We start from the raw sequence: 13,505 nt of genomic DNA on the forward strand, positions 1-13,505 counted from the left end.
GGTCACCTGTTTTGAATGTAATTCAGGAGTCTGCAAAAAGACCAACTTCCTCAGATCATATCTCCGAAAATATCACGCGAAAAGCTCTGAAATTCGGACCCAAGGTTCAGCGCGATTTCTTCTCAAATGGGTTTTTTTTGCGACTTCTGAAACGTCACAGAAAAAAAGTTATAGCGAAAATGCCACGATGACCTGTTTGGAGCAACGAAACCCTAGAATCCAAAGCTCTGATACCAAATGTTATGAAACCAGCTCAAGAAAAGATGGAAAAGATAAATCCACGCCTTAGAATTCAGCCTCTTCGAGGGGGCAACCTCCTTTACATTACATAATGAACAATTCTTCGATGATTCAAATGACAAAACCTCCTTTCTATATATAGGAGTCTAAGGAGTCACAATATAATCCAGCCGACCTAACAATAATAATATAAAGCCACAAAAATAACAATAGAGGGATTCTATGGGGCACATAAATAACAATATGGGGGTAATAGGGGCACAACAATATAAATAAGGGGTATAACCAGTGTTACTTGGGAGCGGGAGCGGGAGCGGGGAGCGGGAGCGGGAGCGACCATTTTCAGAAGCTCCCGGTTTGGGAGCGAATCCCGGAGCGATTTTTTAAAAATATATATATTTTTTATATTTTTTAATTTTTGATACATATATGTCAACAAAAACATGTAGAATGATGAAATAGACATAAAAAACATAAAAAAACATAAATTGATCATTGAACCATATCACATCAATCATCTAGAAATTATAATCGTCATCAACCTTAGTAAAATAATAAATTAAAATAACATTCAATTCAATAACATTTATCATCATTGATCACCAAAGTAACAAGTTGTACTTGTAAGCCAAGTTTAACCATTACAAGAAGTAATATCGAAGATATTTCTAAGTCCTAACTTCTAACTGTTAACATGATATGAAATGTTAAAAATTTATAAAATGAAACATGAATAATGAGATGAAATGAAACAACTTTAGTCTTTCACAAAGCATCATATTCATAATTCACAATCATTACCAATGAGTTATAATTGCCAAGGCCCAACTTCAAACTTCAAATTTTCATTGTCACAGTGATATAATGTTTACAAAAAATATCATAATGTCATAATGATATGAAAGAGTCAAGAGTCAAGAGTCAAGGACTCAAAACTCAACACTGAACAGTTATGAAAACTAAAGTGACAAGTCTAATAGAAACTAAAAAAGACAAGTAAACTGTAAATCTACAAGTGGCCCTTGCCACGAGAGTCTCCAGGAGTATAAGTAGGTCTTGGCGGTCTTCTAGGAGTCTCCCGCCCAGACCGACGACCAGAACTAGAGCCTCCACGCGAGGGTGTCGATGGAGGTGGCGACAGCAATGGAACAAGATTCGGGCCCCGAGAACTGCTACTGGATGGTGGAGGTGGAGGTGGCATGGCTGCTGCAGCTGCTTCAGCTTCATCCCGTACAAGCTCATCTTCTAGTTCTTCCATATGTACAATGCCATCCTCTAAATTGTTGTCCTCAGGGTGATTGTCCCAAATTTTATATGTGGGATCTTCATTAGCCCGATCACAGTAATGGCTCAACAACCTCAAATTGTAGTGCACATAAACCAAGCTTTCTGCTCGGTTTTCGTTGAGCCTGTTTCTTTTCACATTATGTATATAACTGTAGGTGCTCCAACACCTCTCTGCAGAAGAAGAATTTACAACCTGTGCAAGAACTTTCAATGCCAATTTTCGCAAAAGTCCGTCGCCGCCATATGTTTCCCACCATGTGAGAGAATCAAATTTATCTTTGTCGTCCATTGCATGGAAGTTACCATACAAACCACTGCCAGTGAAGTATCTGCCTATTTCAAGGCGCACAGCTGCACATTCCTCCCTGTCAGGCACCAACTTTTCTAATGCATCCAGATATCCTTTAGTTACCTCTCGATCTAAATGGGGTTTGGTCCTAACACCACCCCCTGCTGCAGGTTTGCCCAACCAAGAATCTGAGTAGTATTTTGGCGTAAGGATATACGCCAAGCAATGTAGTGGAAGGTTAAGCTTTTTCCACCGTTCACACACACAATCGTGAATCAGATTGTACAAGTCGGGATCTCTGTTATTAACAATGTCTTTTATTTCCCCCAACATGGTATCCATTTGCTCATACACCTCGCCAATCACTGGTTTGTCTGTATCTGCAAACCGAATCATGTTATAAATTGGCTTGGTGAAATCCAATACCTGTCTCACAGCTGTCCAAAACTGCCCATCAAGAGCGGCCTCCTCCACCGTTTCAAAACCTGCAATGTCAGCTACATTTGTAGCCCTTTCCTTTAACACCTGCCAATTTGGACTTGATACCATGCTAGCTAAACCCTCTCTTACCTTCAAAAGGCGCCTGAAGGTGAGGTAATAGCTACCAAATCTAGTCCTCGCAATCTTCAGCAACTCCAATCTCGAGTGACTGCGGAAAAGGCCATGGGTATTGCTATGATTTGTAATAAATTTTATCATTTTTTTTCCTCTCTTGTACAAATCCCCAATCCATTGGTATTGTTCATTTTTGTTTTTGACAATATCATGCAACAGAAGGTTCAATGTGTGAACCAAACATCCAGACCAAAATATGTTCGGGTATCTATCCTCAATAATTGCTCCCGCTGCCTTACAATTAGGAGCATTATCAGTGATGACTTGGATGACATTGTATGGGCCAATACGCTCAATTGTTTCAAGCAATGCTTCTGCAATGTTGATAGCGGTCTTGAACTTGTCTGAGTAATCATGTGCAGCTAGAAAAATGGGACCACTTCGGGACACAGCAAGAACACTTATCAATGGCTTGCCTTTTACATTTGTCCATCCATCAGATACAATGGACACCCCATTGTCAGTCCAAGAACTTGTCATTTTATTCAAAGAATGTGATATTTTTGCTTTTTCATGATCAAGGCCAACTGTTCTTGCCTTGTCATACCCAGGGCTCTTGTATCCTTTAGGGGCATCATTTATGGCAGAAACCATTTCGTGCCAATAAGGTGAGCGTAGAACATTGAATGGTATCCCATTTGCATAGAGGAACCTGTAAATTTTTGAATCCACATCATTCCTACACCCCTCATCAAGGAAATCTGATATGGTTCTACGGCGTAAAGATGATGACCCTGAGCCTCCATGTCCATATCCACTGCCTTGGGAGGATGCTGAAGGAGTTCTTTGTGAGCTTGGTTCAAAGAAACCCCTTGATCTTTTTGCTTTGTATTGGGCGTCCTCCTCTTCCTTTATGTATTTGGCTCTATCAACTGTTGACACCGCGTCACAAGTTCTGATTCCTATTTGTTTCTCTCCATCCCATGCCCTTTTCCCGCAAAGGTGTCTTCTCAAACGGGTGTATGAGCCTGTGAAATCAGTGTTGCAATGGGGGCAATGAAATTTAGTGGTTCCACCCCCTCTCCCTGTTTCAGGCCTCTGAACATATTTCCACAATGGAGTTTGGTCTTGTTTAGTTTTTTGACCCTCATGTTCACCCTCCACATCCTCCTCACTGGGGTTTTCACCTATTTGACTTCCTCCGGCTTCTTCATCCACCTCTTCAGTTTCAGGCCCCCTCCGTTTCCTACTCTCCACCACCATAATAACCAGAAAGGGGACCAGGAAGAGGAAAATGCCAATAAAAATGCTCAGGTCCATCGTGTTTGATGTTTGTAGGGTTTGAGTCTTGAATCTGCAAATTAATTTAGTTTATTGGGATTAATTCATTTAATTTATTAATTTAATTTAAATTAATGATCTTTAAACTCAAACAGGTAAATGAAACTAACAAAATTAACTACCTAACCAGCTAAACTAACTAAATGATTAAGTTACTTACCTCTGCAAGCTTGCTCCTCGCTCCTTGGCACTTGCTCCTCGCTCCTCAGCTCTGGCTCCTTGCTCCTCAGCTCTTGCTCCTTGCTCCTTTGCTCTCAAACTCAAGCTCAATCTCATTGAAATGATTTTGTTTTGGCCCATTGGGCTTATAAATCCAAAAAAATTAGTTTAATTTTTTGTTTTTTTCGGGTCCGCGGATTTTTTTTCCGCCGAATCGCTCCCGAAAATTTAAAATTCGCTCCCGGAGCGTTTTTTAATGCCCGGGAGCGATCAGGGAGCGATCGCTCCCCGATCGCTCCCGGGCATTAAAAAGCGCTCCGGGAGCGCGGGAGCGATCGCTCCCTGAAGCGCTCCCTCACAGACCAGGGAGCGCAAATTTTTTTACGGGAGCGCGCTCCCGAAAATCGCTCCCGTCCGGGAGCGATTTGGGGAGCGCGCTCCCGACCCGCTCCCGAGCCGCTCCCGCCCGGAGCGCGCTTCGGGAGCGGGTTCGTAGGGGGGGGGGCCGCTCCCCCGCATCACTGGGTATAACTATAATAGTAATGGGGTAATCACTAGTATTATAGGGACCCAACACCAGTACCACTGACATTTATTTGAATTTTGTATGTACTCTGCATGCTAATAGCTATAGATGAAGATCTATGTTTGAAATCAATAAATTTGTATCATTAATTAAAATTTGTGTAAGAAATATGATAATATCTAATTTTTAATATATATATATATATATATATATTTTTTTAATAAAATAATATATAACGTGTCCTAACGTGTCCTGTTCCGGGGGGTCAGCGTGTCCGAATCCGACACCACGAATCTCGAATCCTACGTGTCTCGAATCCCCGTGTTAGGTGACTTAGTTCCTAAGCTGTTGACATATGATGCATTTTTTATCTATTAGATTCTAGTGTAAGTCAGGATATGGTATCAGAGAATTTTCAGTTGAATTAAATCCATATCTACTAAAAATTTGGAGATCTGACCATTAAGAAAGTGAAGATTTTATGTTTTAGGTTATGTGTTCTTGTTATATTGATTGAGCTTTTATGGCAGGTTGCTATTTATTTATTCTAAAACTAAAGAATTGGGAACATGGCAATCCTTATATTGTAATGGCTTTAGTAATGAGTACCTGTTATTTTTTGAGATTTTTGGGTGGTGGTTAATCTTCTATTTTGAAACAGGAGCTTCAGAAACATGGGAATCCCAATATAGTAATGGCTCTAGTGGGAAACAAGGCCGATCTTGAAGAGAGCCGTTCTGTTGGACATGATGTATGTATATAAAGTACCAAGTCAGTAATACTGATTTATTACTTGATATATATTTCGTTGTGTGAGGAATTTTTTATGTATGCAACATTTTATGCTTTTTGGTGATAGCAATGGTGAAGAGAGGTCTATTTTAGGCTTTAGCTTCTTTTCAATCTGCAATATTGCTCTACTTTGGTTGTATGCATTGTATTAGATAAAGCAGCATTGGATATGGTATTGAAAATGGCAAGGTGTGCTATCTCTGTGATAATTTTTGATTCTCCTTTTAGGTTGCACAAGCTTATGCAGATGCCAATGGTATGTTCTTGATTGAGACTTCTGCAAAAACAGCAGACAACATAAACCAGCTATTTGAGGTATGTGATTTGGTTTAATTTTTGGTGTCAAAAGTTGAGGAGAAGTTTGATAGAGATATAACAAAGTAAATTAAATATGAAGATTTAAAAATACAATCTTTTAATTTTCTGTTGCTGTGAAATATCAATTGTATGTCAAGCTTGACTGTTCTAAATTTAGAAAAGTGATAACTCTGCATTCTATTTTGAGAATTCGGATGGTTGATGGGTTGCACTTGTCATTTTAGTTTCCTTTAAAAATGTTAATAAACCCAAAATAATTCATACATACTCTTGAATTTAACTCTAATTCGTACATAAATAATAATTGAGTATCAATGGATAATAACAGGTGGAGTATTTTTACTTTTTTCTTGCTTTAGCTTTGGAAGATGTTGAGAAATCTAGGGGCAGCTTAATTAGATGATTTCTCTAACTTTAATAACTGCTTGTGATGTATTTTTACTTAACTTGATTAGCTTCTTCTTTCAATTGATTATTATTGTGTTTTCTATCATCAAACAACTACCAAACAGTGAAGAACAATGAGACATGAGGACAGAAGATATAGGCTATAAGCCAGGGCCAAAACCTCTCCTCTTGAGAGGAAAACCCACAAGAACTTGTTCTTCTTATAGAACTTGAAATGATAAATTCTAAGACCTATGACCCTTGACAAAGACCCCTCCAAGACCAAATCAACCTTCCTTCTTGATGAACTTTCCTTACATAGCTTACAACAACAAACTTCAACCTTCCAACAACTTTTCCAGCAACTTTGACCCCAACAACTTTTCCAACAACTTCGACCCCAACTACTTCTCCAACAATTTCAACCTTAGCAACTTCTACAACTACTTCGACCTCAACAACTTCTCCAACAACTTCAACCCCAGCAACTTTGACCCCAACAACTTCTCTAGCAACTTTGACCCCAGCAACTTCAACCTAGCAACAACTTCTCCAACAACTTCGATTTAGCAGCTTCAGAATTTCATTGCACATGAGAGAGAGAGGGAGAGAGACCCAAAAACTTCGACTTTAGCTTCTTTCTTGAACTTCGCTTGCCTTAGGATTTCTTATTTTTAAGATTGAACTTTTTCTTTTGCTTCTTCGTATGTGTTGGATGTGTGCTTCAAATGAGGTCGAATGCATCTTATATATAGGCTTTCCAATGGTACGAATTGCCTCCATGAGGTCGACTTGATCTTTCATGTAGGCTGACTTGTTGCAGATAGGTTGACTTGTCTTGGAGGGTCTTTTATGACTCAAATAAATTTCTTTTACATAATACAAGATGCCCAAAGGGGTCTTACATATTACGACGACTCAATTAACTCCTAGACTTTATGACAAAGCCCTAGAAGCACTCAATGGGTGCTTGACTTATAAATAAAATGACCTTGAGCATGAAGCCCATGCTTTTTTTCTTTTTCTTTTTTTTTTTCACTTCTGGTTCACGGATGCCCGGGTTAGTGGGTAGCCACTACATCCAGGGTTGTTCAACACTGAGTGGACGCACCCGAAGGCATCAACACCCCTCGGCCTATTTACTGACCTAACCCGAAGAGCTTTCGGGATTCGACCCTGTGACCTCCCATTGGTGAGGCACTTGATTTGACCGATTGAGCTAACTCTTGGCGCTATCATGAAGCCCATGCTATAAAATAATAATAATAATAATTTTTTTTTTTCTCTTTTCATCAAATACATAAAATCATGATTACGTTAGACATTATGAAGACTGAACCTAGTTACACTTTTCAACAGAAGATAGGGTAAGATCAGCTAGGAAACCAAATTTAATGAGGAACATATGATGCGCTTGAGAATCTCTGATTGAGGGCTTATTGGAGGTTTTCTTTGTGTAACATACATGATTCTGTCATCAAGAGGTGGAGTGTTAATTACAGGTATGACAACTATATCTGTCTTATATAGAGGTTGTTCCTAGTACCTACATAGCTTTTAAATATGAGAGCTGTAAGTGTTGTTTACATCAATTTGGGTTTTCTTTTTTCCCATTTTGTTTTTGGTCTTTACATCCTTGAACCTTGAGCAACAAATCGAAGGGATGATTTGTGTAGAGGATTGGTCTTGGCTCTTTTCTATCTAGATGCTATATTGATTACTATTTTGTTGTTTGTATATGATAAAAATCTTTTGTCTATTGCAAGGAGTGTATAGAGGGATCTTGTTAAAATTGGCAACTAGGGCCAAACTCCATATGTGTCACCTCATTTATGGCAACTGATATTTTTCTTGGATTCCTCTCTCTGAGAGGTGTAGGATTGATCTAACGATATTTCAATTCCGACATGTATTCATGGAGATATGAATTTATTTGTATTCTTGACAATCTGTCAAGGTCGGCTAGCAAGCAAAACAATGATTTTCACCCCCAGCTTATCCTCAACATTGCATATAAAAGGAGGAGACCTTGTGGCATTATTTCACTCATCTCATCTCACATCTTTCTCTCTCTCCTCTTGATTGGGTACGCATAAAGGAGCGACATCTCTCTCACACGTGTGGCTGGAAGAAGGGTTTTCTGATTAGGGCAGCATTGACCTAGGTTGACTGAAACTGCAAGGTGTCTTTTGGCCAGCGTTGACCAAGCGTTGACCCTTATCATTTGCGGATTGGGTTAGGCTGCCTCTCCTAGGCAGGCCACAGTTCTGGACAACAACGTTGACCTCATTTTGCCCCCACGTTGACCAACGTTGACTGAAGGCTAAGCGCAGGTTTGACCAGAGTTGACTGGATATTTCAGATTGTTTTGGGCTGCCTCTTCTTGCTGTTGGAGGCCGATTTGACTGAGAATTGACTGAGATTGTTTACAGGTCAAATCTGACTTGTTTGACCAACTTTGACTTTGCTAGTTAGGGTTTTGCAGTTGCTGTCATAAAATTATAGAATTGTATATTTGTACTATCTCTCTCTCTGCTGAATTATTGAAGAATATAAGAAGAATTGATCAAGGTTTCCCCACATTGGGGTTTGTCTCTGGCTGGTGCCACATCTTGTGTCCTCTTGTCTTGGCTTGTCTTCCACTGTTTATATTTATGTTCTATCTGCATTTTACTATCATGCTGATGTGATTGCTATTCTGGAAATTGATATTGGGCTAATAAGAAATTTGAAGTAAATTTCTCTTAAGCATAGAACATACCAAAATTAACATGTTATCAGCGCTGAGGTGAAGACAAAGCCCAAGCAAGAGTGAAAGTGCAATCACCGAAGACAGTTGGAAAGGACAAAAGGCTTCATGGGTTCCTCATCCCACTTCTCGACCAAAGACAAGCTCTGTGAGAATTTTGACTATCACGGGTGGAAGATGCCTCTTGATCTGACATTGGAAGAACAAGAACTGTTGGACTATGTGAAGGGTGAAATCCCGGAGCCTCCATCAAATGCACCGGCTGCTACAAAGAATAAGTACACTAAGGGTGAAGTCAAAGCAAAGAAGATTATCAGAGATTCCATTGACAAGCGTCTGGTGGCCTACATCTCCGGTTTGAACACCTCCAAGGAGATCTACGACAGATTGTTAAGCATGTTTAAGGTTAGTGATGCAAATCAAGTTTTGTTCTGCAAAAATAAGTTGAAGGATATTAAGAAGGGCAAGGATGAGGATATTCAATCCTACTTCTTAAGGATCACTGAGATCAAGAATGATCTACTATCGATAGGAGAATTCATTCCTGACAAGGAACTAACTATCACTACCCTTGGAGGGCTCCCATCCGAGTGGTATATATTTAGAACCACTCTTCTCAATAATGACTGAATTCTAGGGTTTGAAGAATTGATGTCGAGATGCATTCAAGAAGAAACAAGAATGGTGGAGCAAGAAATGCCTTCAAATAGGGGTAACCCCACTGCTTTCTCCTCTCATGCCAAAAGGAGAAATAATTCTGGGTCTAAAGGTCATTTCAAAGGAAAGGCCAGATCGAAGGGTGGAAGGAAGGGAAGATGCTTTGTTTGCAATAAATTTGGTCACTATGCGAGGGAGTGTCCAAATAGAAAGGACACATCACATGATGATGATCACAATCACTCCAGGGGAAACTTCAACAACAACAATCAAAGGAATGGCAGGTTCAATGGCAAAGGAAAGAGGAATGCAGGAAATCATGGAAATGGTCAACCCTCCAAGAAAGAAAGGAACTCGGAACTCCAAGTATGAACCAAATGTTGTTAACAATAAGCAAGATGAGTATTATCTTATATCGACCCTCTCCACTACCTCTCCTCCGGACTCGTTGGGAAATTGGGTTATTGATAATATTATCTTATATCGACCCTCTCCACTACCTCTCCTTTCTCTAATTTGATAGAGAAGGACACAAACTTGGAGATTATTCTTGGAGACAACGCCACCTATCTAGTAAAGGGTGTAGGGAATGTTACCCTTCAATTGAATCAGGGTAACACGATCCACTTGCAAGAAGTCTTATATGTACCTGATCTCAAGAAGAACCTGGTGTCCATTTCGGCAATGGAAGACAAAGGCTACAAGGTGGCATTCATCGATGGAAAGGTACGTGTTTGGAAAAAGAATTTTAAAGATGCTTTTACTCTTGGGTTCCGGGTTGACTCTTTATATCAAGTTGGAGGAAGTCCATTGGGGGCCATGTCTTGCGACACATCTCTACAATTTGAACTATGGCACTGGAGGTTTGCCCACCTTCATTATAAGGCTCTACCCGATGTAAGACAAATGGTGACAGGGATGCCTGAGTTCAAAGTAGAGCATGAAGGTGTATGTCCAGGATGTGCCGAAGGAAAACTTAAAAGGGGACCATTCCCCTCAAGTAATAGCAAGACTTCAGATATATTGCATTTGGTCCACTCCGACATATCTGATATGATGCTCGTAAACTCTTTGGGAGGATATCTATATTATCTCACTTCTACAGATGATTATTCTCGCAAGACTTGGATCTACTTCTTGAAAAAGAAGGATGAAGTGTTAGCCTGGTTCTGTCACTTCAAAGCTTTGATCGAAAATCAAACCGAGAAGAGAATCAAGATATTAAGGACTGATAATGGGACTGAGTATGAATCCAATGAGTTCCATGACTTTTGCAGAGAAGATGACATTAAGAGGGAGACCACTACACCAATGTTTTAATACTCCGACTCCGACTCCGACTCCGAAACGGTAATGACTCGGCCGACTCGATTTCAATGACTCGGTCGTTGTAAAAAATACATCAAATATTTATTTTTTTTATAAAAAAACATAATTTTAAAGATTTTCATTCATGTTTCCAAACACACAGCATTATAATATAGATGGAAGACAACATATGATCAAAGTAGGCTCATGAACCAATCCATTATATCAAAATGGTACCCAATGACAATACATAGTCAACTGTCATACATGATCGAAGACTCAAAACAAAAAACACATAACCAAGGAGGCTAGAAATGGCCTCTACAACAAAAGTAAACTGTGATGGTGACCAGACTCCAGTACTAGTACTACAGTACTACTGGCTAGTAGCTACTGTCAGAGGAGCCAAGATCATGTCGATCAATCTCTGGATCATCATCATCAGAGTCAGACAGGAGGCCCCATGGCTCCTCCTCATCATCATCATTCCCAACTGCAACTGTAGAAGTGGTACCACTAGCAGGCTGTGCAACTGCAACAGATGCAAGCTAAGATAGAGTAGATATGCGGCTGCGCTTCTGTCGTGGTTTAGCAGAGGAAGCACCTACAACTGGAGTCCTTGCTGGCTGTGAGACTGAGGCTGGTGGATTGGGATCTGCATTCAACTGAACAGGCTGAAGTTGAACAACATGTTCAAGTTCAACTGATGTCTCCCTATCTAAATCTATATCAAGATCCTCATCAGGATCAAACTCTGCTGGACAACTCTCCACTACCCAATCTGATGTTGGATCAATGTCTTCCAACACAATGGGATCTGAATCAGGTCTTTTGTTCAACAAATGGTTTCGTCTGAGCCGAAGGTTGTATTGGACATAAACTAGATCATTTAACCGTTTTTGATCCAAACGGTTTCTCTTCTTTGTGTGAATCCTCTCAAAGACAGCGCAATTGCGCTCACACCCAGATGCACTGCAAGTTTGACTCAAAATACGAATTGCAAACCTTTGCAATTCAGGACAATGGCCACCAAAGGCCTCCCACCATTGTGCTGCAAAAAACATAGGAGTGTAATGAGTTAGCTCAACAAAATTACAAATTATATCTAACTTTCAAATTATAAACGATTTAACAAACTTTAAAAAAAAAAGTAAAACTATTAAGAATTTGAAAATTGAAATTTTTGTTTACCTGGCTCATCTGCTTCTCTTGCAATCTTTGCTAGGTTCTTCCCAAAGGTACCTGCTGCATTGCTGAAGATATTGGCCTGTCGGTGTATCTCCAGCTGATCAGACTCCAATGGGATCATGCGTTCAATGCAATCAACCAGTCCATCTCTGACCTCCCCCCTCAAAGCTCCTGACTCCTTAGCTTTATAATGATACCGTGGGTTCAAAAAATACCCAGCTGCATGTATAGGGCGATGGAGTTGATTGTTCCATCTTTCATCAATGATTGCCCAAATGGGCCCATACTTTGCCACTCTATCCTTGTATACCGTCTTTATTTGCTCCTTTGCTTGATCCATAGCCTCATAAATGAAGCCCATAGCCAACCTTTCCCCATCCACCAACCGCAACACCTTAACTAGTGGCTCAGCAAGCTTGACAATCTCTGCTGCCTTTCTCCAAAAAGTTTCTTCATGGACTTTCCTTTTCAATTCTTTGCCTTCTGGTTTGTTAGACCAATTGCTTTGATTCCATTCATCACTGGAAAACATCTTTTGCAAGTTTCTATGTTGGGAAAGCATAGATTGCAATGTCAAAAAATGTGTAGCAAATCTAGTGATGGTAGGCCTAATAATATCCTTGCCCCCAGTGTGTTTCCTCATGAGGCTCAAAACCAATGTATGATTGTAGATAAATCAATGTTTTACAACTCGGACTCGGACTCCGACTCGGCCGAGGATCGACTCCGACTCCGACTCCGACTCGGTAATGACTCGGCCGGCTCGATTTCAATGACTCGGTCGTTGTAAAAAATACATTAAATATTTATTTTTTTTATAAAAAAACATAATTTTAAATATTGATGGGGATGGACAATTATTCTGGTGCTGGGCAAGCAGCAAGCAGGAAGGGGATGAGTCATTAGGAAATTAATATAATTGTATATATGAATTGTCGATGAAGTTAAGAGGAAGAGGACTGATACTTTTAGTCTTCATTAATATCTTGATAGTGTAATCAGGCCTTGGTCTCCAATAAATGGGTGTGAACTATAAACTATAAAGATAAACTTCAGTTCTTTATCAGTGTCTCCCTGAACCTTGGAATTCTAATCCAAATTGCATCAATATCATTTGTTGCAGAGTGCATGGAAAGATGCATCAAGGCAGTATTTGAGTGCAGCATGTAATTGAAATGGTTCCTTCGATATTTACCAAAATTTATTGAACGATAAAAGAATTCCAATCTCTTGAGGTGACATATAGATAAAAGTTTCAAACAGACTTTTCCTAGTGCTCACTATTGAAATATGAGTCAAATAGGCAAGAAATACACTTCACTGTCATCATGCTGAGCCAAGCAGTGAACAGAGTCACAGGCATTGATAGTATCCACTCATTTCTTAAAGGGAGGCAATTAGAAAACGAGTAATCAAATCACCTTAAGGAATAATGAGGATCTGAATTTCAATATGTAATTGTAGTGGTTCTTATTGCCCTCAATATAATATTGGTGGTAATACAAACATTTTATGTACAGACTTTAAGCTTCTTTCAAATCTGAGGTGTAATTTATCAAGATCTTATGTCTCAACTCTCATAATCCTGAAATATTGTCTCAAAAATCACAAAAAAATCAATAAAATCACAAAAAAATGAATAAATTTCATGTTTTACGCTGCCCAGCTGTAGTTTCATTGACTCGGCCGAGTCAATACATGACCCGGCC

General features: G+C 39.6%; 1 protein-coding gene across 3 annotated transcripts in view; it reads left to right on the top strand.

The window, feature by feature from the left end:
* Positions 1-13,505, top strand: part of ARA6 (Ras-related small GTP-binding family protein) — a 213,240-nt gene that overhangs the window by 157,792 nt on the left and 41,943 nt on the right. For all 3 annotated transcript variants that reach the window (XM_089403647.1, XM_089403649.1, XM_089403648.1), the window contains exons 6-7: positions 5,059-5,148; positions 5,418-5,504. In XM_089403647.1, the coding sequence (XP_089259773.1) occupies positions 5,059-5,148; positions 5,418-5,504 (177 nt within the window). The remainder of the gene's footprint in view (positions 1-5,058; positions 5,149-5,417; positions 5,505-13,505) is intronic.

This window comes from Pinus tabuliformis, chromosome 2_1 (genome assembly GCF_031772625.1).
Source record: "Pinus tabuliformis cultivar Carrire ecotype Pingquan chromosome 2_1, CPIR1, whole genome shotgun sequence".
NCBI lineage: Eukaryota > Viridiplantae > Streptophyta > Pinopsida > Pinales > Pinaceae > Pinus > Pinus tabuliformis.